The sequence below is a fragment of the Oryctolagus cuniculus genome, chromosome 11, assembly GCF_964237555.1.
Source record: "Oryctolagus cuniculus chromosome 11, mOryCun1.1, whole genome shotgun sequence".
NCBI classification, from domain to species: Eukaryota; Metazoa; Chordata; class Mammalia; order Lagomorpha; family Leporidae; genus Oryctolagus; species Oryctolagus cuniculus.
Window position 1 is genome coordinate 10,699,871 of NC_091442.1, and position 24,695 is coordinate 10,724,565.

At 61.8% G+C, this 24,695-nt stretch overlaps 1 protein-coding gene across 7 annotated transcripts in view; it reads left to right on the forward strand.

Moving 5' to 3' along the window:
* SPATA2 (spermatogenesis associated 2) overlaps nt 1-24,465 on the forward strand; it is a 30,119-nt gene extending 5,654 nt beyond the window's left edge. The window contains exons 1-4 of one of the 7 annotated variants that reach the window (XM_070051705.1): nt 10,686-10,945; nt 20,212-20,367; nt 20,451-20,647; nt 21,477-24,465. In XM_070051705.1, the coding sequence (XP_069907806.1) occupies nt 20,337-20,367; nt 20,451-20,647; nt 21,477-22,703 (1,455 nt within the window). In that variant the 5' untranslated portion in view covers nt 10,686-10,945; nt 20,212-20,336 and the 3' untranslated portion in view covers nt 22,704-24,465. Of the gene's footprint in view, nt 1-5,808; nt 5,913-7,676; nt 8,038-10,685; nt 10,946-11,794; nt 12,162-15,218; nt 16,522-20,211; nt 20,648-21,476 lie in introns of those variants that run through there. The other 6 variants (XM_070051704.1, XM_070051706.1, XM_070051702.1 and 3 more) reach the window with 6 other exon arrangements.
* The last annotated feature ends 230 nt before the right edge of the window (nt 24,466-24,695 follow it).

Sequence of the window (24,695 nt, forward strand, 5' to 3'; positions counted from 1 at the left end):
ACGGTGTCCAGGCTCCTGGCCTTGCCTGGCCCAGTCCTGGCCATTGTGGGCATTTGGAAATGAGCCAGTGCATGGAAGATCCCCGCCTTCCTCCCTCTCTCTCTCTTTACCCATCACATAATAAACACTGTTCAGAAGGTTTATTTATTTGAAAGGCAGAGTTACAGAGAGAGGGAGAGACACAGAGAGAGACAGAGAGACAGAGAGACTGAGATTGTCAGTCTGCTGGTTCACTTCCCAAATGGCCGCAATGGCCAGGACTGGGTCAGACAGACTGAAGCCAAGAGCTACTTCTGGGTCTCCTGGGTGGGTGCAGGGGCCCAAGAATTCGGGCCATCTTCCTCTGCTTTCCCAGATGCATTAGCAAGGAGTAGCTGGGATATGGAGCAGCTGGGACTTGGAGCAGCTTGGATATGGAGCAGCTGGGACTTGGAGCAGCTGGGATATGGAGCAGCTGGGACTTGGAGCAGCTGGGATATGGAGCACCTGGACTTGGAGCAGCTGGGATATGGAGCAGCTGGGACTTGGAGCAGCCGGAACCAACACCCAGATGGGATGCTGGCGTTGCAGGCAGCAGCTTAACCTGCTATGCCACAATGCAGGCTTAATAAATAATTTTTTAAATTATTCAGCCCTAAGGAGAAATTCAGGGAGATCTGCTCTGGGTGGTCAGGGAGGGCTTCCCTAAGGAAGTGGCGTTAGGCTGAAGTGATGCGGGTGAGTAGGAGCTCTCTGGGAGAAGAGTGGGGAAGAGCAGCAATACCCGTACCCCCAAACAAGCGGAGAAGCCCTTGTGCGCAAACAGGGTGGGAGTGTCTGCGGCCCAACCCCTGGGCGGGCCGACTCCGCACTCTGTCCAGTTCCTTGAATGCTTTTTTTTTTTTAAAGACTTGTTTATTTATTTGAAAGGATTAGAGAGAAAGAGAGGTAAAGACAGAGAGATCTTCCATGTATTAGTTTATTCCCCAAGTGGCTGCAAAGGCCAGGGCTGGGCTAGACCAAAGCCAGGAGCCGAGAACTCTATCTGGGTCTCCCACGCGGGTGCAGGGCCCACGCACTTGGGCATCTTCCCCTGCTTTCCCAGGCCACAGCAGAGAGCTGGATCAGCAGAGGAGCAGCCGGGACACGAACCGGCGCCCATATGGGATGCTGGCGCCGCAGGCAGAGGCTTAGCCTACTACGCCACGGCACCAGCCCCGGTGTTGTTAACTTGCAGTGGGCCATACAGGGAGCTGGCTCGGAAGTGGAGCTGCTGGGACTCACAGCGGCGCTCGTATGGGATGGCAGAGTTGCAGGCGGAGGCTTAACCTGCGGCAGCGCGACGCCGGCCCCCAGATCCTTCAGTATTGCGCACTGGAATATTTCCTCCCCCTCCGGGGGGAGCTGGGCCCGTGACTGGTTGCCAAGCCACAGAACGTGGCACAGGCGGTGGCTGTCACTCCCGCGATGACGCCACGTGTCCCGACCCCCTCTGCTGGGAGACTGCAGACTGCCTCCCTGGCCGGCGTCGGGGGCGGGGGGCAGCCCCCTTGCAGACTCCCATGGCAAGAAGCACGAAGATGCCTCCTTCTGGAAGTAGGATCGCCCACTGCCAGGCTTGCCCGGAAGGGAGGGGTTTCCCAGGAGGCTGGGAAAGTCCCAGAAAACCCAGCGTGAGTCCGTTTCTCCGGGAACTGTTCTGGGAATTTGGAGCTGGAAGCCCCCACTAGGAGGGGAACTGGGGGCCTGGTGCTTAGTTTCTGGGCCCACAGGAAGGCATCCTTTGCCGTTCTGTTCCCTCTTGTGTTGTTCAAACTTTTCTACCAAGTCCATGTGTTATGGTTTTTTCTGAATAAATATTAAGCCATGATGCATGGAGATGCTTAGAGATGATTGCATCACTGGCAGGCCGCGGAGCCCTGTCGCAGCCTCGGGTCACAAGTAAACTTGTCGCTTTCCATATCTAGGTGGGGCACGGTTTACGTCATCACGTGCCTCTCCATTTATAATGGGCAATGATTCCATCTTGATGTCTGCCCCTGTGTGGGTTGCCAAACTGGAAGAGGACCGGGAGGATTCCCCCCTGCACCACTAGAGGGCACGCGAGCACCACACTCTCTCAGCTGGCCAGCCCTGCCCCGTCTGGCTCCTGGCCGCGGTCTGTGCTTGCGAGGAGCTTTGACAGGGAGACGCTGGCGCAGGAGTAGTCACCGCAGCCAGAACTCCTGTGTGCTCAGCACACTGCTGGGAGACAGGGCAGGGAATGACTCCAACGCAACCGGACGAACGCAGGGGACGCCACCTCCAGGGGCAGGTGTTTGACCTTGCGGATAGGACCCTGCCTGGGACATTGCAGCCCATGTCGCAGGGCCTGGGCTCTGCTCCCTTTCCAGCTTCCTGCTGATGGTCACCCTGGGAGGCAGCAGGTGACGGCCCACGTTCTAAGGTTCCTGCCACCCACGGGAGACCTCCACGGTGCTCTGACTGCTCGCTCCGACCTGGCCCAGTCGGGGCCATTGTAGGCATTTGGGAAGTGAACTAGTGCATGGGAGATCTCTGTCTCTCTTTCCAATAAATAAAGCAGATAATGATTTAAAAAAAAATGGAAAAACACCCACAGTGCACAGGATCCAAAGATGCAGCTCTTCAGCTGTGGATGAGAATTTTACAAGTCCATTGTGTGGGGGCCGGCGCTGTGGCTAGCAGGGAAAGCCGCTGCCGCCTGCAGTGCCAGCGTCCCATGTGGGCGCCGTTCGAGTCCCGGCTGCCCCTCTTGCTATCCTGCTCTCTGCTGTGGCCTGGGAAAGCAGTGGAAGATGGCCCAAGTCCTTGGGCCCCTGCACCCACGTGGGAGACCTGGAAGAAGCTCCTGGCTCCTGGCTTCAGATCGGCCCAGCTCTGGCTGTTGAGGTCATTTGGGGAGTAAACCAGAGGATGGAAGACCTCTCTCTCTCTCTCTCTCTCTCTCTCTCTCTGTAACTGTGCCTCTCAAGTAAATAAATAAAATCTTAAAAAAAAAATTGTAAGAAGAAAGAACCCCCAGAGCTTCGTTCTCCCCGAGCCCCTAACTCTCGTCTCCTCTGTCTCCTTTCTCCTTTCTCTGTCTTGAGGGAGACAGGGAGAGGGAGCTTTTTCTTTGTGTGCGCATCTGTTTACGCGGATTGCGTATGCCTTCGTGCGTATGCCTTTTTCCTGACAATTCAGTGGTTTGTAGACATTTGAAATCGTGGTAGTTCAGTGTGTATTTCCCAAGAACAGGGCCATTGTCTTATAAAACTACAGTACAATATTCAACAGAGAAGCTAATATGATGTCATTCCGTGACCTAATCTGCAGGCCTTATCTAACAGTGATGTCATCCCATAGTGATGTCATCCCATAGTGATGTCATTCATAGTGATGTCATTCCATAGTGATGTCATTCATAGTGATGTCATTCCACGACCTAATCTGCAGACGTTATCTGAATTTTGCCAGTTGTTTCAATACGGTCTTTTTTTTTTTTTAGAATACACACTGTTTTTTTATTTTTTTTTAAGATTTACTTCTTTTATTTGAAAGTCAGAGTTACACAGAGAGAGGAGAGGCAGAGAGAGAGAGAGAGAGAGAGAGAGGAGGTCCTCCATCCCCTGGTTCACCCCCCAGTTGGCCACAACAGCTGGAGCTGTGCCAATCCGAAGCCCGGAGCCAGGAGCTTCTCCCGGCTGGAGCGAGCCACCGTGAACTCTGGTGTACGGCGTCTGTTCCGCATTCCGTCCTCGGTTCTGCTAGGTCTGTCCTTCGGCAGCGACCTGCTGCGGCTCGGGGTCACGTCGTTTCTCACTTCTAGAGGAGTCACCGAGCTGTCCTTCACAGCTGCGGGGATGCTCGTGTCCCCTCCAGCAAGGGGCAGGGTTCCCGGCTCTCCTGTCCCGGCTAACAGCTGTTATTTTCTTTATTTATTGTTTTTAAATATCTACTTATTTACTTGAGAGGCAGACTTGCAGACAGAGAGAGGGAGAGACAGAGAAGTCTTCCATCCACTGGTTCACTCTCCAAGTGGCCACAACAGCTGGAGCTGGGCTGACCCAAAGCCAGGAGCCAGGAGCTTCTTCCAGGTCTCCCACACGGCTGTAGGAGCCCAAGGACTCGGGCCATCTTCCATTGCTTTCCCAGGCTGTAGCGGAGAGCTGGATCAGAAGAGGAGCAGCCAGGACTTGAACTGGCACCCATATGGGATGCCAGTCCTGCAGGCGGTGGCTTTACCCACTATGCCACAGTGCTGGCCCCCTTATTTTATGAAAAAATTTCACTGGGGTGAAATGTTGTGGTGCAGTGGGCTGAGCTGCAGTCTGATGACGGCGTCCCTGTTCCACTTTTGATCCTAATGTGCCTGGGAAGGCAGCAGCAGATGGCCCAAGTGGTTGGGTGCTTGGGTCCCTGCCACCCGTATGGGATACCCAAATGGAGTTCTAGGCTCCTGGCTTCAGCCTACCCAGCCCCAGTTGTGACCATTTGGGGAGTGAGCCAGCAGATGGAAGATCTCTCTCCTTACGGTCTCTCCCTCTCTTTTAATTTTTATTAAAGATGTATTTATTTATTTGAAAGGCAATAGTTATAGACAGTGAGAGGGAGAGGTCTTCCACTTGCTGGTTCACTCCCCAAATGGCTGCAATGGCTGGAGCTGTGCCGATCCGAAGCCAGGAGCCAGGAGCTTCTTCTGGGTCTCCCACATGGTACAGGGGCCCAAGCACTTAGCCATCTTCTACTGCTTTCCCAAGCCATAGCAGGGGGCTTGGATGGGAAGAGGAGCAGCCAGGACTAGAACCGGCAGCCATATGGGATGCTGGCCCCATCACCTGCTATGCCACAGCACCGGCCGCAATAAAATAACTCTTACGGCTGGCGCCGCGGCTCAATAAGCTAATCCTCTGCCTTGTGGCGCCGGCACACCGGGTTCTAGTCCCGGTCAGGGCACCAGATTCTGTTCCAGTTGTCCCTCTTCCAGGCCAGCCCTCTGCTGTGGCCAGGGAGTGCAGTGGAGGATGGCCCAAGTACTTGGGCCCTGCACCCCATGGGAGACCAGGATAAGTACCTGGCTCCTGGCATCAGATCAGCGCGGTGCGCCGGCCGCAGCGGCCATTGGAGGGTGAACCAACGGCAAAGGAAAACCTTTCTCTCTGTTTCTCTCTCTCACTGTCCACTTTGCCTGTCAAAAAATAAATAAATAAATCTTTTAAAAAAATTCCACTGGAGCCACCGTGCAGGGCAGGAAGTGGTATCTCACGGTGGGTTTGATTGCATTTTCCTAAGGATCCGGCTCTGAGCGTTTTCAGCTCATCGGCCACTTGGAGATCTCCGTGGGCCAGGTGTTGTTCAGGTCCTACGGCCACTTTTCCGTTGGGCTGTCTTTCTGTTGTTGCGTTGTGGGCGTTCTTGGTCTACTCCGGATGTTATAAAATCCTCCTGCTTGAGTAGCGCCCAGGACGCACCAGCACAGGTGTGACCGCGTGTCCCGGGGCCAAGGCTGGCTGGATGCCCAGCCCAGCAGGCCCGGTGCCGCGGAGTGGATACTCAGAGCCAGCTTGTCTCGCACCCTCACCCAACACGTGGCCGGTGCATTAGCGGGTGGGTGTCTCAACCCTCCTCAGGGGTACCGTTAATGCCACTGTACTGGGAAGAGAATCCAGGCCCAGAGAGGTGAGGCAGCTTGTCCACGGGCACACAGGTGGACAGTGGCGGCGTCTGTTTCCCATTGCTACCAGGAAGTACCAGGCTGGGCATGCTTCATAAACAGAGGCTTCTTTAGCCCCAGGGCACCTGGCAGGTGGCATCACAATGGCAGGTGACACAGGTGGCAGCGGAAGCCAGAGCATGGGGTGGGGCCAGTAACCGCCTCCCACTGGAGCCACCCACAACCCCTTGCAGCTGCCCTGAGGACCAGGCTCCCACAGGTAACCACAGCAGACGGAGAGACGGATCTGAACCCAGGTGTGGGTCCCAAGTCCGCCCGGCCTGCCTGGCGGGGAAGGTTGCTTTATCACAAAGACAGCCTGGGCGTGGCTTTCCCTGCAGGCTTGCTTCTAGGACACAGAGGTTTCCTTCCAAACTGGGCTCCTTTGATGCCCAGTGCGCCGAGAGGCCGGCACGGGGCACACCAGGAGCTTGTGACCCCCGCCGACTGGCCCCAGCTCGATGGAGCCCATCACAGCCACCCCGTGAGCTGGGTGTCCCTGGGCTGGGCTGGGCAGGGTGGGTCCCACTCCTAACAGCCTCAGCCACCCAGGTCACCTTTGGACTCGGGAGGCTCCCGTCTCAGCCCCAAGGACTTTGAAGCGACAGGCAGCTGGGTGTATGTTTAGGGGAAAAGGGAGCTGGCGGAGGAGCAGACAGGGACAGCTTCAGATTAACGAGTGCGTTCTGCGGGTTCACAGCCTCTGTACGCGGGGGGTTGGAAGGAACTCTAAATTCGGGGGGCCAGAAAGAACCCTCGGTCCCCATGTTCACGTGGACCCACAGCAGCAACCCTCATTATGGCGTGTGTTGCTGCCTTCTGGGCCCCGGGGGAGGATTTCCCTGCAGTAGCCACCCCACCTGCAGGAGAACCTGTGTGGGGGCCAGCGTGGACACAGCGGGGAGCCGCTGCCCCGGCCACCGTGGCCAGCTGGGGAGTGAACCAGTGGACAGAAGACCTTTCAAATACATAAAATGAATCTTTTAAAACAAAAGGAAAATAACCTTATATAGGTACTATATTAAAAAAGAGATTTAATATTTATTTATTTATTTTAAAGGCAGAGTGACAGAGAAAGGGAGAGATGGAGGGAGAGAGAGCTTGCATCTGCTGGGTCAAGTCCCAAATAGCCACAATGGCTGGATCTGGGCCCAGCCAAAGCCAGAAGCCTGGTATTCCATCTGGGTCTCCCGTGTGGGTGCAGGAGCCAAGTCCTTGGCCCGTCATCTGCTGCCTTCCCAGGTGCACCAGCAGGGAGCTAGACTGGAAGCAGCGCAGCTGGGGCTCTAACTGGCACTCTGATAGGGGACGCCAGTGCTGCTGGCGGCGGCTTAACCTGCTGCCCATGAGAAGAAGGTACTATTACTTAGTCCCATTTCTTTTTCTTTTTTAAAGATTTATTTATTGGGCCCGGCGCTGTGGCGCAGCGGGTTAAAGCCAAGGCCCGCAGTGCCAGCATCCCATATGGGCGCCGGTTCAAGTCCCGGCTGCTCCACTTCCGATCCAGCTCCCTTCTATGGCCTGGGAAAGCAGCGGAGGACAGCCCAGGTCCTTGGGCCCCTGCACCCACGTGGGAGACCCAGAGGAATCTCCTGGGTTTGGCTTGGCCCAGCCCTGGGTCGTTCTGGCCATTTGGGGAGTGAACAGAAATAGAATTCCTATCTCTCTCTGTCTCTCCCCTCCTGTCACCTTGCCTTTCAAATAAAAAAAAATTTAAAAAAAAAGATTTATTTATTTATTTCATAGTCAGGGTTTCACAGAGAAGAAGAGGGGGAGAGAGAGAGAGAGAGACAGAGAGGTCTTCCATCCGCTGGTTCACTTCCCAGTTGGCCGCAACGGCCGGAGCTGCACTGATCCGAAGCCAGGAGCCAGGACCTTCTTCCGGGTCTCCCATGCAGGTGCAGGGGCCCAAGGACTTGGGCAATCTTCCACCGCTTTCCCAGGCCATAGCAGAGAGCTGGATCGGAAGTGGAGCAGGTGGGACTTGAACTGGTGTCCACATGGGATGCCGGTACTGCAGGCGGCGGCTTCACCCGCTACGCCACAGCGCTGGCCCCACTTCACAGGCGGGGAGACCGAGGCCTCGAGAGGCGAGGCACTCTGACTGGAGTCCGCCCTTACCAGGGTCAGGATAAACTGGCGACAGAGTTAAAATCGCGCTTTTCCCCCAGAGGACCACGGGGAGAAACTGAGGCCCAGAAGTAAGAGCTGGTCGGGCAGCATTGCCACACCCGCTCAGTCAGGAGAGCGGGCAAGGGGCTGTGAGTGAAGCAGGGCGCGGTGCAGCCGGGCTGTCGGTGGTAACCAGTGCTGCTCCGGGACTGCGTCGCTTGGTGTCTGTTTTGGTAGGTACCGCTCTTCTCTGCCCCACCTCACAGGCGAAGAAACCGAGGCCCAGAGCCATGGGATCACTTTGCCCAGGGTTACCTAGATGGCCAGCAGCCACACCAGACTCTGAGCCCAGGCATTCTGGCTTCAGAGCCCAGCTGCTCCGCACGGTGCCGGGGGCTTCCGCCCAGGCCTCGCTGGCTGCGGCCACTTCTGTTCCACCACGGCACGTGTCTGGGCTCCCAGGTGCCGTCTCTTACTTCGTCCTCTTTCCTGTGCACGCCCAGCCCCCCCCCCCCTCCCAGGGTCAAATCCAGACCCAAGGCCCCTGAGACTGGGGTGGTTTCCCAGCATCCTCTGCGCCCGTGTCTCTGATCAGCTCAACCGAGGCCTTGGGCTGTCTTCTTCTGCTCTCCCAGGCCACACAGAGAGCTGCTAGGGTTTCCTCATTCATCCTCGGGCAGGGCCAAGGCCTCGGGCAGATGGGGCGAGTTCTTCCCGCCTGGCATCGGTTGAGCCCGGGTCTCCTCCGTGGCCCGCGAGGGCGCTGAGCCGGGTCTCCTCCATGGCCCGCGAGGGCGCTGAGCCCGGGTCTCCTCCGTGGCCCGCGAGGGCGCTGAGCCCGGGTCTCCTCCGTGGCCCGCGAGGGCGCTGAGCCCGGGTCTCCTCCGTGGCCCGCGAGGGCGCTGAGCCCGGGTCTCCTCCGTGGCCCGCGAGGGCGCTGAGCCGGGTCTCCTCCGTGGCCCGCGAGGGCGCTGAGCCCGGGTCTCCTCCGTGGCCCGCGAGGGCGCTGAGCCCGGGTCTCCTCCGTGGCCCGCGAGGGTGGCGAGCTCGGGTCTCCTCCGTGGCCCACGAGGGTGGCGAGCTCGGGTCTCTTCCGTGGCCCACGAGGGTGGTGAGCTCGGGTCTCCTCTGTGGCCCACGAGGGTGCTGTACCCCCCTGCTGTCACTCGGATTCCGAAGCCCGCACATCAGGGCAGCTGTGGCCCTCACTCTTAGGGGAACTGCTTCTCTCCGGCTCGGCTCGGTGAATGTCCCGGGCTCCTGTTCCGCTTCCCCGTCGTCCCCTGGAAGCAGCCACTTCTCCAACAGCCTCGTCCCCTTTCAGTGGAGACTGGGTCTTAGGAAGCAGCGTTTGCCTCCTGGGTGGTCGTGGCTGGAGCTGCCAGCGCTCCTGGGCCTCTTGGAGACAGAGGACGCGGCGGTCCAGGTGTCCGGCCCTTCCTCAAAGGCGTGCAGATCTGAGCACTCCGGCGAGCGGGGAGCTGGGCACCGCCAGCGCCCACAATGGTAGGGGTTCTGCCACCTCTGCCTTCTCTCCAGAGTCCTGACCGAGTGCTTGCCGCGGGCCCGGCACTGTGTTGGGCCACCCCCCTACCCAGCCCTGGTTCCGAGCAGCGCCGGGCACCAGTGCCTCGCGCAGGCCCTCGAGACGGGCACGCACGCCGGTCACTTTCAGCCCCTGGTCCTCGCCTCCAAGGCTTTCTTCCCTCCAGCCGCAGAGAAAGCTGAGCTCAAGGCTCAGCTCCCGCAGCCCGGGGCCCCAAGGCTGTCCGGCTCAGCTCCCGCAGCCCTGGGCCCTGAGGCTGTCTGGCTTCCCTGAGAGCTCAGCTCTGGACCCCTCTCCCAACTTCTGCCACCTCCTGTCCCGAATGAGGGGTCTGACTTCCTGCTCCTCCTCCGGTTTCGGCAGTAGCCTCTCTCTCTGATCCACTCCTTAGGGGTTGGGGCTGTGTCTGTCTGCCTCACAGTAAACTTTGATTTGAAAGGGGGAGAGAGAGCGAGCGCACGCGCGCGCTCACCTGCTGGTCACTCCCGGAGCTGAGACTGCAATTCAGGTGTCCCACACGGTGGCAGGGACTCAGTCCCTGGAGCCATCACCCTGCCTCCTCTGTGCCAAGGGCAGGAATAGCGCCCAGGCACTCCCATGTGGGGCAGGCAGCTCAGCCGCTTCCAGTCAGGCCTTTTAAACGACCTGCAAACCCGGCACCTGTAGGCCTTCGGGCACACAAGTGCTGGTACCGATCCAGTCCTGTCTTCCTGGAGTTCACCGAAAGACAGGACTAGAACATCCCATGGATGTGTCATTGTGGGGGGGCTGAAAAACTGATGTCTGTGTCTTCTCCCTATCTCCAGTTGACTGGCCACACGCACACACGTGCACACACACGCACACACACGTGTGCACACACGCACGCATGCAGCCGACTGCGCCTCCATTTCACAGCACGTCTTCCCCTTCTCTTGCCGCGGAGTCTCGGAGCTGGGGCACCCGGTCCCAGGGCTGTGCACTCGCGTGGGTGGACACACGAGTGTCCCAGTGAGGACCAGAGTCCAGACCCCACGCAGAACGCTTCTGCTTGTGGTTTCTGGGGTACCAGGTGCGGTGCGACAGGCCTCTGCGGGTGCTTGTGCAGGGTTCTCTGGAAGACTCGGAGAAATCCAGCGGCTAGGTCACGAGGTCTCTTCTCTCTTTCCCTCTGTCCTCTGCACCCTGTGTTGCCGGAATCACGTTACGTTTGTGATTTAAAAAAAAACTAAAAAATAGAAAGAGGTAGGTAGACTGAGTTGCTGGCTCTCAGGAAGCAGAGGTGCCCACTTACTGTCACGTGGGCGTTACATAACCTGCTACCGGTTATGTAAGGAAGCCTGAGAGAGACGCCCAGCGGAGTCGCGTCTCCAGCCGGGTGAGGGGTGAGGAGGGTGCCTCCTCGGACATCCGGGGGCTCAGCGGCCAGGATTTCCCACGGGAAAGCCCTCCTACAGAAGCTCGCTTTCCCTTCCGGCTGTCGCGGAACCACAGGGCCGGGGGGACTTCAGCAGCCACCTAGGGGAGAGGCCTCAGCTGCCCGGCCGGCGTGGTCCTGGCGGGCAGTTTCCTCAGCTGGAGCCCCGTGACCACTGGCACTTGGCAGCTGCTTAAACGTGAGTGGACGAAGGGCACAGAGGCCCAGCGTGGCGCTCAGGCCGCGGGGGCTGCCCATGTCCGGACGTGCCAGGCCACTGACTCCGCGGGCCCCCACCCCGGTAAAGCCCGGGGCACCGAGGCTGGGAGAGGACCCTGCCAGGAGCCCGTGGGCAGCAGGTCCTCCACAGACGCCCAGGGAGCTCTCGGGAACACCGACGAGTAGGGACTTGGGGTCTCCGGGGGGTGGCAGGTTACAGGAGAGCCAACAACGGGGAGCCCCCGGTGGGGAGCAGTGGAGAGACCCAGGGCCCGCCGGTGCGGCCACAAAGCAGGGGGCGTGGTCCTCCTGCCCCTGTCTCCCCTGTAGGGAAGCTGAGGGCAGAGACCCTTTCCTGTGACTTAGCCAGACTGCACATCAAAATGTATGCAGGTCCTAGCTGTGTGCCAGCCGGTGCACCACGTGGTTCCTAGGCATTAACTCGGCTGTCACGAGAATCCCACGGGAGACGGTCTTGAGGCAGGTGCTGCTATGACCCCATTTCACAGGTGGGAGAGCTGCGGCTCAGCCAGGTTGAGCGCCTGCTCCAGGTCACGTAGCTAGTAAGTAGTGCCTGGCCTCCAGCTTCCTGCCATCTCCCTGAGCCTCGGTATTCCCATCTGTAAAATGGGATCGACCACCGGCTCCGCTCGCTCAGGCGCAGTGCGCGGCGGCTCGCCGAGCCCCTCGACACCGGGCAGGCCCCGCGAGTGGAAGCCGACGCTGACCTAACCAGCAGCCCCGCGCCTCTCCCCCTCCCGGCTCCGGGTCGGTTTCCATGACAACCCAGCCAGCCGCCATCCCGCGGCGGGCTCGCGTGCGTCACTTCCGGATCGTCCGTTTCCGGGTCGCGGCTCCGGCCCGTTAGGCCCCAGAGCGGAGTTCCGCGGCTTCTGTGTGCGCTCTCCTGCCTCCCGCGCCTTCCCCCGCCGCCCTCTCATAGTCTCCGCCGGCTGAGGGCTTAGCCCTCGTCCCAGGCCCAGCGCGCAGCCGCGGTCCCGTCTGCCTTTGGGCCCGCCCCCAACGGCCGTCACTTCCGGGCCAAGTGCTTCCGGGTCGCCGCTGGCCCCCGGGTACTGGTGTTGGTCCCCTGCAGCCGGCCGGAGCGGCGAGAGCCCAGTCGGGCCGGGCTCCGGCGGCGGCCGCAGCTTCCGCTGGTTTGTCCCTGCGGGGGTGTCGCCGGCGGCAGTGCTGAGGTGAGTGGGGGGCGGCCGCGGGCGCAGGGGGCGCCGGCTCGGCCGCCCTGGGACGGGGTTCCCTCGCGGCCCCGGGGCGCCGGGCAGGCCCGCCGTTTCGGCGCCCCCGGCACCCTCAGCCGGTCCGAGGATCCGCGTTTCCCCGGAGGCTGCGTCTGAGGCCGGCCGAGGGCGCTCGGGCCGCTCGGCGGGCACACCCGGCCTCGGCCGCTAGCCAGGCAGGAGGCACCCCGACTGTGCCGCGGGGGGCGGGGGGTCTGCAGCTCAGGCCCCGGCGGCGGGCTCGCGCTGTGACCTTGGACGAGTCACTTGGGCGTAGTGGGCGTGCGCCTGCTTGCCGGGGCCGTCGCGGGCCGACGCGGGCTGGGATGCAGGTGCAGCGCGGCCGCTGGCGTGCGGCGGGCCCCGCGGTGCGCGCACGGAGCCGCGCCAAGGCCCCGGGCTTGAGCCTGGGGTGTTTCCTGCAGCCCGCGGGGCCCGCGGTGGCGGTGGGAGCCCCCGGCCGGGAGGGGGCCCGCTGCCTTCCGAGCCCCGAGCCCCTGGCAGGGGCCGCTGCCGCCCGCTGTTTTCGGATGTTTGCAAGGCCTCCGTGTGGATTTCTCGGGAATCTGCTGTGTGCGGGGGGTGGGCCGCCTCTGGCGCTTCCCAGGCGCTGGCAGGAGCGCACAGGAGAGGGGTGGGAGTGGAGGGGCTTGGCCGGATGCCTCGGCTCCCGTCCCGCGTAGACCCGTGCGCTGGGGCAGCGCTGGGACCAAAATAGCGTGTGCCTGTGCGGGCGGGGGCAGCGAGGGGAAGCCAGGCCGAGGCCTGGCCGCCCGGAGTCAGTGCCACTCGGGGGCTGGAAACAGGTCCAGCTTCCCCGTGAGGTGTTCAGAACGCAGCCACGGACAGAGCCGCCGCCTCCCTGCCTGTGCGCTGCCGCGGGCGGGCCCTGGCCTGCTGTTCTCGGGCCCGGGCTGTGGGTGCAGGAGGCGCTGCCAGGGCCAGGGGCTCTGGGCCCCCGCCCGGCTCTGGATGCGGATGGTGCACTGCCCCCTCCCCGTCTCTCCCCTCCCCCGCCAGACTGGCACGGCTTGGCGTTCCCATCTCGGTTGCCTGGAGAAGCGAACAGCTCCGTCGCTGGGCTCTGTCTCCTGTAGCCACACCGTTTTGCAGAGAGCCTGTTCTTTGTGGCTGTTCTTGCAGAGTGCGAGGGATAAATCGCTGGCCCTGTGCTCAGGAAAGCGGCCGGCTCCGCGCAGCCACAAGGCAGCCTGTGTGCCCGAGCAGGCAGGGGCGGGGTGATGTAACCGCCTCCCCGCTGCCCAGCGCCTGGCCGGCTCTCCCCTTGGCCTGGAGCTGACGTCACAGAGACCTGTGGCTCTCCCAGCCCCACGCTGTGTGGGAAGATGGGGATTTTGCTACTACAGGAATGTTTAGACCTCGGGCTGCCTGTCCTGACGCAGGGCGAGCTGGGAGCCGGCCAGCAGCAGCAGCCTCACGGCTTCGCTTTGGAGAGTTAAAAAACTTTTTTTTTTTTTACATTTTCATTTTATTTGAACGGCACAGAGACACAGAGAGACCCAGCTTCCATCCGCTGGGTCACAGCCCAGATGCTCGTGGCAGCCAGGAGCCCAGCACTCAGTCCCGTCTCCCGCGTGGTGTCAGGGACCCAGGTGTTGCAGCCTTCTGTATACACTGGAGCGGGAGGCCGGATCACAAGTGGAGCCGCTGGGACTTGAACCCGGCACCCGGAAATGGGATGTGGACGCCCAAGCAGCCGCTTCACCCCTGCCCCGAGAGCCGCTCGGGTCTCAGCCCTGTAGGACTGGGAGCCTCGGGGCTCTGGTGACTCTGGTTGGTTTTCACAGAGCAGGACCCTCTGGGAAAGGGCAGCAGCTGGACGGTCAGTGTGTGGGGGGGTGAGGGGCGGGGCCTGCTACCCAGCCCCGCCCCCGGCTCCCTGGTAGGATCCTGAGGATTGAATGGGGCGGGAAGCGGCCTGCCCAGCACGCAGTAGGGCCTCAGCAGTTGTGCGCGTCCTCCCTGCTGTCCTGCATCCCCTGTGGCCTTCACGGGTCTCCACTCCACCCCCACCCCCCAGACTGGCCCAGGATTCTTCTCGGCAGGCTTTCCCGTCCCGTGTGCAGGACTCGAGCCCAGCTGCGCGGTGGCTTCCTGTTCCTCCTTATTTGCCAGCGACAAACAGGGGTGTGGACGGCGCTGGGATTGTGGAGCCTCGGCCGCTGAGCCAAATGGCTGAGCTGGGGGGGGGGGTGGCTGATCCCAGAGGGGATGGCTGAGCTGGGGGGGTGGCTGAGCTGGGGGGGATGGCTGAGCTGGGGGGGATGACTGAGCTGGGGGGATGGCTGAGCTGGGGGGATGGCTGAGCCCGGGCGGGGGGAATGACTGAGCTGGGGGGGGCGATGGCTGAGCTCGGGGGAGGGGTGGCTGAGTGGGGGGGGTGCTGAGCTCGGGGGAGGGGTGGCTGGGGGGATGGCTGAACCTGGGGGGGGTGACTGAGCGGGGGGGAGGGGGAGGCTGAGCTCGGGGGAGGGGTGGCTGAGTTGGGGGGGGGTGGCCGGCTGGGAACCGGCCTCTGAGCCAGGGCTGACTTCCTTGAGAAGCACCCCCGGCGCGGCGCCCCTCTGTGTGAGCCGTGCTCAGCCGCACCACACGAGGTCCCTGGATCGGAGGCAAGACGGGCGCTCCCCTTAGCTCCATCACAAATGGTGGCTGAGTCTGGCCATGTAACACGGACCCAGCAGCACCTCTTGGGTCGCAGCGTGTTTGAAGTTTTTTCGGGAACGCAGTGTTTTGCTGCCAGCCGGGAAGCTCTTCGGCCAGCGTTGAGGTCGGGCTCTGTCTCCCTCACTGCCGTCCTCCCTGTCCAGCATCACCGTCCTGCCGCTGGGTCCAGCCCCTGGTCTGGCTGCGTAACGTGGGTGGTGAGAGACTCGGGGTGTCGAGTCGGAAGGCTGCGTTCGATGTCTCGGGTCCACTGTCTGCAACCGGTGGGCCGCGGCAGCTTCTCAGCCGAGATTCTGTAGCTCATCGCCCAGCGTTCTTTTTTTTTTTTTTTTTTAAGATTTTTTTTTTTTTTTTTTATTTGAAGGGTTAGGAGAGAGAGAGAGAGTGCGCGCGCGCCAGCCATCTTTCATCCACTGGTTCACTCCCCAAATGGCCACAGTGTCTGGGGCTGGGCCAGGCTGAAGCCAGGAGCTGCTTCTGGGTCTCCCACGAGGGTGCAGGGGCCGAAGCACTTGGGCCATCTTCTACTGCTCTCCCATGCACATTAGCAGGGAGCTGGATTGGAAGCAGAGCGGCCGGGACACGAACCAGTGCCCGTATGGGATGACGGCGCTGCAGACGGCCGCTTAACCTGTTGTGCCACAGCGCCGACTCCTCCCAGGATTCTTGGGTGGTGTGAAGTGAGAAACTGTTGGGTCGGTGTTACATGTGTTCGTATCCTTTGCCACTCATTTCCCTGTTTTATTAAACACCTACTATGTGCCGGGGTCTGTGTTAAGGTGTCGTGGTGAACAGCTCAGACGCTGATGTTACCTTACTGGGAAATGGGGGCAGACCGAGAGAGGAAGCTGGTAATGAGCAAGGAGCAGCAGTGTCAGCGCGACAGTGAGGGGTAGGAAGGTGGACGTGACTTGAATGGGTGGCCTCCGAGCCGAGGCCTGAATGACGAGATTGAGCCAGCTGTGGAGGGAAGGGTCTGAGAGAGAACATGCGTCCTGTGCAAAGATCCTGCAGTAAATGAGGACCAGACGAAGAGGGGAAGGCAGCTGAGAGCGGTGGCGTGGGGCTGCCGTGTTGGGCCTCTGTCCTGTCGGGGGAGATGTGTCCCGAGTGGCCGTGCTGTGCCTCCCCTGCACACTGCATCCCCTCAGCAGGACGCTGGTGCAGGAGGTGCCTCCCGGGGCCGCCTCCCCCCAGCCTAGGTCTCCCTAAGCTGAGGACAATCGTGGGTGACGTTCTGACCTTGCGATGGAGGCCAGCTTGTCGGCCTATAGGACTTCCCGGCCCGAGTGCAGATCTGCTACCTCTGGGCCCCGTCACCTCCCGCCGCCAGCCCGTGTTTGTGGAGCGGGGCCTCTGCCCCAGGCGCTGTATGCACGCTGTCTTGCTGAGCACGGTGGTCGCAGCCGGACCTCGGAGCCCCGGGAAGGAAGGGAGGACAGGAGAGGTGATGAGGCACGTCCACCCTGGGCGGAGCTCGGCCTCCCCGGGCATGGCGCCTTCGGACCGTGGGAGCCGCTGTTGAGTGAAGAGCTCTCCCTGCTGCCCGTGTGAAATCCCCTGCCAGCTCTGGGCCGAGGGCGCTGTTGTCAGATGAGAAACCCACACGGAGGCAGGTCACCATTTCCCGGTAGGTGACCCGGAGAGGCGAACCTGGGCAGCCTGGCCACGGCCTGCAGCCTGCTCTCCTCCTTGCCCTCCCTGGCCCTGGTGATGGCCCTCAGCACATTGTAGTGACAGCGGTGTTGTGGGCTTTGTGCAGCTTCTGCTAACAAGTGGCTAAGCAGTGACACGGCCTCCTCCACGGTCTCCCCAGCTCCAGACTCCCTGGGTCTCCCCCAGTCAAGGTCTGCGATAGCTCTTCAGGGAAAGGAAGCGAGGCCCCCGGGGACAGATGAAGGCGTGCGGGGGCAGATGAAGGCGTGCGCGGGAGACAGCAGCCTGGGCGGCCTCTCTCAAACCGTGACCACGGCCCCTCCCCTTCCCCGCACGCCTCAGTGGCTTCGCACGGCTCCTTGACCGAGCCGCAGGATTCCCATGTCGCTGTGAGGCCCTGGGAGCAGGGCCCTGCTTCTCCTGCAGCCTCGCCGCTGTGTGCAGGCCCCTTCCTGCCGCAGGAAAGCAGGTGTGGTGGGTCCGCGTAGGCTTCGGAGCCGCACTGCCCGCGTTCCGATCTTAGCTCGCTGCCTCTTCAATGTTCTGTTTTTAAAAATACACATTTATTTTCCCTTTATTTAAAAGGCAGAGATGGGGCAGGTGCTGTGGTACAGTGGGTTATTGCACCATCTGCGATGCCGGCGCCGGTTCAAGTCCCGACTGCTCCACTTCCGATCCAGCTCCCTGCTAACGCACCTGGGAAAGCAGTGGAGGACGGCCCACGTGCTTGGGCCCCTGCACCCACGTGGGAGACCTGGAGGAAGCTCCTGGCTCCTGGCTTCGGCCTGGCACAGCCTTGGCTGTTGGCAGCCATTTGGGGAGTGGACCAGCAGATGGGAGATCTTTCTCTTTCCCTCTCTATAACGACAAAAAGGCAGAGAGAAATCTTCCATCCACTGATTCACTCCCCAGATGCTCCCAAGAGCTAAGACTGGGCCAGGCTGAAGCCAGGAGTCTGGAACTGTATTCTGGTCACCCACGTGGGTGGCAGGGCCCACAAATTTCAGGCGCCACTTGCTGTCTGCCAGGTTGTGTATTAACAGGAAGCTGGGTTGGAAGCGGAAGAACTGGGACTTGAACCAGGCACTTGGATACGGAATGCAGGCATCCTAAGCCCTGGCTTAACCCTGCATCAAATGACCATCCATTTTTCTTTTTTAAAATATTTATTTGAAAGTCAGTTACACACATACAGTGAGAGAGAGAGATTGATTCACTCCCCAGATGGCCACAATGGCTGGAGCTGCACCGATCATCCAAAGCCAGGAGCCAGGAGCTTCTTCTGGGGCTCCCGCACGGGTGCAGGGGCCCAAGCAGTTGGGCCATCTTCTATTGCTTTCCCAGGCCACAGCAGAGAGCTGGATTAGAAGTGGGGCAGCTGGGACTTGAACCGGTGCCCATATGGGATGCCGGCACTGCAGGTGGTAGCTTTACCTGCTACACCACAGTGTCAGCCAAACCACCCACTCTTTTTTTTTTTTTTTGTCAGGCAGAGTGGACAGTGAGAGAGACAGAGAGAAAGGTCTTCCTTTGCCGTTGGTTCACCCTCCAATGGCCGCCGCGGCCGGTGTGCTGTGGCCGGCGCACCGCGCTGATCCGAAGGCAGGAGCCAGGTACTTCTCCTGGTCTCCCATGGGGTGCAGGGCCCAAGCACTTGGGCCATCCTCCACTGCACTCCGTGGCCACAGCAGAGAGCTGGCCTGGAAGAGGGGCAACCAGGACAGAATCCGGCGCCCTGACCGGGACTAGAACCCGGTGTGCCGGCGCCGCAAGGCGGAGGATTAGCCTAGTGAGCCGCGGCGCCGGACCACCCACTCTTAAAAGAGTTCTATGACATTGGTCAAGTTTCTTTTTGCGCCCATTAGGGGAATGCCAAAGTTGCAGGTGGCAGCTTTTCCTGCTACTGCACAACACCAGCTCCCACCTCATGGATCTTTTTTTTTTTTTTTTGACAGGCAGAGTTAGAGAGAAAGGTCTTCCTTCCGTTGGTTCACTCCCCAAATGGCTGCTACAGCTGGCACTGCGCCGATCCGAAGCCAGGAGCCAGGAGCTTCTCCCTGGTCTCCTACCCGGGTGCAGGGGCCCAAGCACTTGGGCCATCTTCCACTGCCTTCCCGGGCCACAGCAGAGAGCTGGACTGGAAGTGGAGCAACCGGGACTAGAACCTGGGTCCCATATGGGATGCTGGCGCTGCAGGCGGAGGATTAACCAAATGAGCCATGGCGCCGGCCCCCACCTCATGGATCTTTAAGTGGTAGAGTGTAGGACTCTTTCTTCCCCCTAACCTGTAAGGTTCCCTGGCACATGGATCTTCGGCTCTTGTCAGTGAGAGAGGCGCTTCTCTGGAACGCGGGCTGCAGCCCCGAGCAGGCTGGCTGGGCCCTCCCTCCCAGTGATCCCCGTGCCAAGGGTCCCTCGTCTCAGAGCTGAGGCTGGACACTGGAGCTGCCTCTGTGCGCCAGCCATGCGTCATCTGGATAGTCCAGAGACAGCGCGGTGGGGCTGGGAGCAGGACACAGGCAGGAGGGAGCGCGCGACGGGATGCGACGGGATCGCGGGGCAGAGGACTGGCGGGATCGCGGGGCAGAGGACTGGCGTGGGATTGCTTGGTTTGTTTGTTTGCTTGAAGGCAGGGACAGAGAGAACAAGCGCACAAGAGCCGCCATCTGCTGCCTCGCTTCCCCAGTGCCTGCGGTGGCTGGGCACTGGGACCAGGAGCCCGGGCCAGGTTGCCCGTGAGGGTGGCAGGAACCCAAGTACTGCCGCCTCCCGGTGCACGAGCAGGAAGTGGAATCAGGAGTGGAGCCAGGACTCAGCCCCTGCCCTCTGACAAGGACACGGGTTATCCCAACTGGGGACTTAACCCGAACCGAATGCTTGCCTCCAGGCTCCTCCCCCAAAGATTGACTTATTTGAAAGGCGGAGTGACAAAGAGGAAGAGACAGACAGATCCTCCATTCACTCCTTCCATCTCCAACTGCCCCCAGCAGCCAAGACGGCTGGGCTGGAGCCTGGAGCAGAGGCTCACCCAGCTGTCACATGGGGGTGGCAGGCCCAAGTTCTTGGACCATGTCCACTGCCTCTCAGGCACAGTCCTGGGAAGCTGGATTGGAATTACAGGAGCTGGGACTTGAACCCGCGGTGCCGTAACGCCTGCCCCTCCCACTCTTGACCAGGCTTCCCAATGTGCCCGGGTGTCAGCTCTCACACTGCTGCAGAGGGCTGGTGGCCCTGCTAAGAGGGACTTGGGTTTAAAGACGAAGTGGGTTAACCTTGAGACGCTGGCAGCGGTGGCCAAGGCCTCCCTCCTGCGCCTCTGCCCTGCCGCTCGCTCCCCTCCGGGGCAGGCCTTCGTCCTCAAGGGGGATCGTCTCCCCCAGGGGGCTTTCCTGCCCACCCTGTTCTCCCCACAAAAGCAGCGTAGGCGCCCCCACACGCTCACCTGGAGCGTTTCCTGCAGGGATGTTAATGTTTCCTTTGTGAGCTCAAGGAAGCCACGGGCCTCTCCTTGTTCACACCACAGCCTCGCCTGTGCTGGGTGTTGGGTGGATGTGCCGAGGGCCCGGGCTGGTGGTGGCCGTGTGGCCCGGGCCAGGCGTGCTTTCCAGGGTGGGAGCGGGGGCGCAGTCCGAGGTGTGACCTGGCTCTCTTCCTCCCTCCGCAGCACTCTGCCGGGCCAGCGCCAGCGGGCAGCATGTCGGTGCATCTCGCCACGCCCCTGCCTCTCACCTGGAAGCCATGGAGGGGATAAGGTAGCCCCTCGAGGGACGGGGAAGCCCAGTTCAATGGATGCGAAGTACAAGGACGACTTATTTCGCAAGTATGTGCAGTTCCACGAGGGCAGGGCGGACGCCGCCCCCGGCCAGCAGCGGCCTGGCGGTGACGGGCACCTGCGGGCGGCAGCCTGCACCCTGCTCAGCCTGCACAAGGTGGATCCCTTCCATCGATTCCGGCTGATCCAGTTCTACGAGGCGGTGGAGAGCTCCCTGCGCTCGCTCAGCTCCAGCCTGCGGGCCCTGCACTGCGCCTTCAGCGTGCTGGAGACGGTGGCCGTCAACCTGTTCCTCTACCCGTGGAAGAAGGAGTTCAGAAGCATCAAGGTGAGGGTCTTCCTCCTTCCTGTTCATCCGGGAGGGGCCTGCCCACGATCGCCTCCTCCCCCTGCTCTCGCGCCCTCCTGGGGCCCCCGGGGACTTTAGGGTAGTCACTCCATAAGCCCAGAGGCCAGCAAGGCAGGCGGCAGTGAGGTCTTGCAGGGCCCTGTAGCCCGAGCAGGAGGCCCAGGTTTGGAGTGGGCTGGGGCAAAGGTAGCGCCAGGAGCTGGTTTACTCTGGGGAAGGCCCCGGCTGCTGCGCAGGAAACAGATCAGAGAGGGGCACAGGTCGGCCGAGGAGGCGCTGTCAGGGGGCTCTCGCCCGTGTGCGAGCGAGCTGGGGCGGCTGGAGCTGAATGGTCACGGTGGGCGGAGCCGTGGGGAGGGGCTCCTGAAGCCTGTGCTGGGGGGCCCAGGAGAGTCGGCGCCGGCCCTCGGCCTCACGTGACCAGCCTTGTAGGCGCGCCCGGGAGGGACAGCAGGCTCTCGGGTTGGCCCAGTGAGCTGCTGTGATCCCCACCCCCCTTCTTCACGGTGGCCGCCCTGACCCCATTTCCGGATGGAGCAGAACCTTTGGCCCTCGTGGAAAAAGCAAGTGACTGTCCCCTGGGCTTAGAAAGCCGCTGGCGGGCAGGTCCCCCCAGGCGCCGGGCTCCCAGTGGGCGGCAGCCCTGGGTCTGCTGCGAGGAGCCGCCGAGGCCCCCGGCCCCTCTCCCCTCCTCCCCTCCCCCACCTCCTCCCGCGCCTGCCATAGCCTGGGACGCCCTTTGCTTTGACCCGGCCTCTGCTGCGTGTCTGGGAGAAAACCCACCTCGCGCACGCCCTTTCTCCCCCAGACCTACACGGGCCCTTTCGTGTACTACGTCAAGTCCACGTTGCTGGAGGAGGATATCCGAGCCATCCTGAGCTACATGGGCTACGTGCCCGAGCTGGGGACCGCCTACAGGCTCAGGGAGCTCGTGGAGACCCTCCAGGTGAAGATGGTCTCCTTTGAGCTCTTTCTGGCCAAGGTCGAGTGCGAGCAGATGCTGGAAATCCACTCCCAGGTGAAGGACAAGGGCTACTCCGAGCTGGACGTGGTGAGCGAGCGCAGGAGCAGCGCCGAGGACGCGCGCGGCTGCTCGGAGGCCCTGCGGCGGCGGGCCGAGGGCAGGGAGCACCTGACGGCCTCCATGGCCCGGGTGGCGCTCCAGAAGTCGGCCAGCGAGCGCGCGGCCAAGGACTACTACAAGCCGCGGGTGACCAAGCCCTCCAGGTCGGTGGACGCCTATGACAGCTACTGGGAGAGCAGGAAGCCGCCCCTGAGGGCCTCGTTGAGCCTGCGCAAGGAGCCCGTGGCCGCAGACTCGGGCGACGACCTCAAGGACGAGATCATCCGCCCGTCCCCCTCGCTCCTGACCATGTCCAGCTCGCCCCACGGCAGCCCGGACGACCTGCCTCCCACGTCCCCCGGCAACGGCCTGGGCCTGCTGCGGGGCACCTACTTCTCCGCGCAGGAGGACGTGGACCTGTACACGGACTCGGAACCCAGGGCCGCGTACCGGAGGCAGGACGCCCTGCGGCCGGACGTGTGGCTGGTCAGGAACGACGCCCACCCCGCCTACCACAAGCGCACGCCGCCCGCCAAGGAGTCGGCTCTCTCCAAGTGCCAGAACTGTGGCCTCTCCTGCAGCTCGACCCTGTGCCAGCGCTGTGACAGCCTGCTCGCCTGTCCTTCAGCCTCCAAGCCCGGCCCCTTCCCCGGCAAGGCTCCCGCCCACGACAGCCTGGCCCACGGGGCCTCTCTGCGGGAGAAGTGCTCAGGCCAGGCCCAGGGCCTTGAGCGGCTGCCACACGCGCACGCCAAGCCCAAGCCCCCCGGCACAGCCACCTCCCGCTGTGGCTTCTGCAACCGGCCCGGCGCCACCAACACCTGCACGCAGTGCTCCAAGGTCTCCTGCGACGCCTGCCTCAGCGCCTACCACTACGACCCCTGCTGCCGGAAGGGGGAACCGCACAGGTTCCTGCCCCACAGCCAGCTGAGCTACAGGTGCAGCCCGTTCTCCCAGCTCGTGTACAGATAGGCCCGCCTGGCGCCCCCCGCTCCAAGGGCTACCCCGCTGGCCTTGCCGGCCGCACGGTGGGGAGGACACGCGCCTGACCAGCAGCCGGGGGACCCGCGTGGGAGTACCGTCGCGGCTCAGCTCCTTCCACTGCTGGCTGTGCTGTCGTCTGACAAGACGGAGGGTGGCACTTCCGTTCAGATTCATTTTTGCTGATCTCTCCGCTCCCCGTTCAGTTGTGTTTTTTTCTCCTTTAAAGAGAATTTCTATCTCTGGGACTCTCGCCTTGCCTGCCCTCCCGCCCCTCCCGCTGCAGAGCCAGCTTGACTGGGAAGGGCCCTCCGGGTCACCTCAGCGCCCCCGAGTGGTGAGCCAGAGGCCTGCTGGCTTGTGAAATGAGCCCTCCTGCCGCACTGGGCCTCCCCCCACCGGCTCAGCCCTTGGCCGCCCCTTCCCAAGCACAAGGACCCCCAGCCCCCCCCCCCCCCCGCCCCCCAGGTGTCAAAGGTGAACCGAGTCCGTGTTAGCCGAGCGTCTTTGCCGCCCCAGCTTGGTCAGCCCGGTGTTAGCGAGCGCGGCCTTCGCACGGTGGGACACTCCCCTTCTGTTGTTTGCACACGCCCCTCTCACTGTACTGTAAATAGAGATTTTTGAGATTTATTTTTAAATAAATATTCAACTTGCTGTGTTTCAAAGTGGGTAAGAAATTAATTATGTAGCTATTTATAAAAATGCCCTGGGTTCCTGCGTCCTCCGAGTTGTGTCCTCCGCCCACGCCGGGGTGCGTGGAGAGGCGGCGGCGGGTTCCCAAGCTGGTGGAGCGCTCGCGTCTTCCCTCGATCTCTACACACCTACCTCCAGTGTGCACTCGGGGCCGGGGCGGCCGCCTGGCCCGGTCTGCCTGCAGGCCCTCGCCCTGCGGAGTCGCCGGGCCCGCGCCGGGCGTGCACTGCAGACTTCCTCCGCGGCTCCGCCACCTCCACCCAGTCCTCCGCGCACCACCAGTCTCCAGGGACTCGTCTGGGACAGCACCTGCGAGCCTTTTGCACTACAAGTGGGCGAGAGTGGGCACGCGCCCAGCAGGTGGCCCCGGGCACTCAGCTGAGCCTCCGAGCCTCCAAACCCAAGGGCCCCTCCAGCGCCTGCCAGCCGCGGGCCCCTGGCTCTCCTGGTGGGGGCCGGAGAGGAGGGGCCGGGACTCTGAACATGAACTGCTTCCCTGCGGACTAGTGACACCTGTAGCCATACGTGTCTGTGATGCAGCCAGCGCGAAGGGGTACCGGATGCGGATTTTTCCAGAAGGCGGCGTTCCGCTCCGGAGTTGCGATGCGGCTGAGTCCTGAGGCCACTGTGAACTTGCTGACGTTCTTCCAACTCAGCTGAGTGATTTTAAGCTTTTCCAAATCTTCTAAGGCTCTTTTTTATAAACCTGGCCGACGGCCGGCCTGCAGATGATAGTGTGTACATAAGCCGAATTCAGCCACCGTTGTGACTGCCGAGAGCAGCCGGCCAGCCTGCCCACTCCGAGAACGCCGGCCTCCCGGGCCGCACTTCCAGCGTTAGTCACCACGGCAACCGCGACGCCACGGAACGCCGGACACAGCGCCAGCCCCGGGCCGGCCCGGCAGAGCCCCGTGTTCCTCGGCGCCTGGGCGGTGGGCCGCGCGTCTTCCTCCGTGACAGGCGGGTCAGTGTGCGCGAATGTTTTGCCTTTGATTTCTGCCAAGAGTTGAAGTGTTGAGAGGTGATCACAGAAATAACAATAAAGCGTCTTCCATCGTCAGTGCAGTGTCGGGCTTCCTGTCTCCTGTTCCTGCTGCCTTGAAGTCAGTCGCTTGGGTTTTCTGTTCTTTTCCTCAGGTCATATTTAGTTCTTTTTTTAAGATTTATTTGCAAGGCAGAGTTACAGAGAGAGGTCCTCCATCCGCGGGTTCACTCCCCAGGTGACCACAATGCCCGGAGCTGGGCTGATCCGAAGCCGGGAGCCAGGAGCTTCTTCCAGGTCTCCCACGC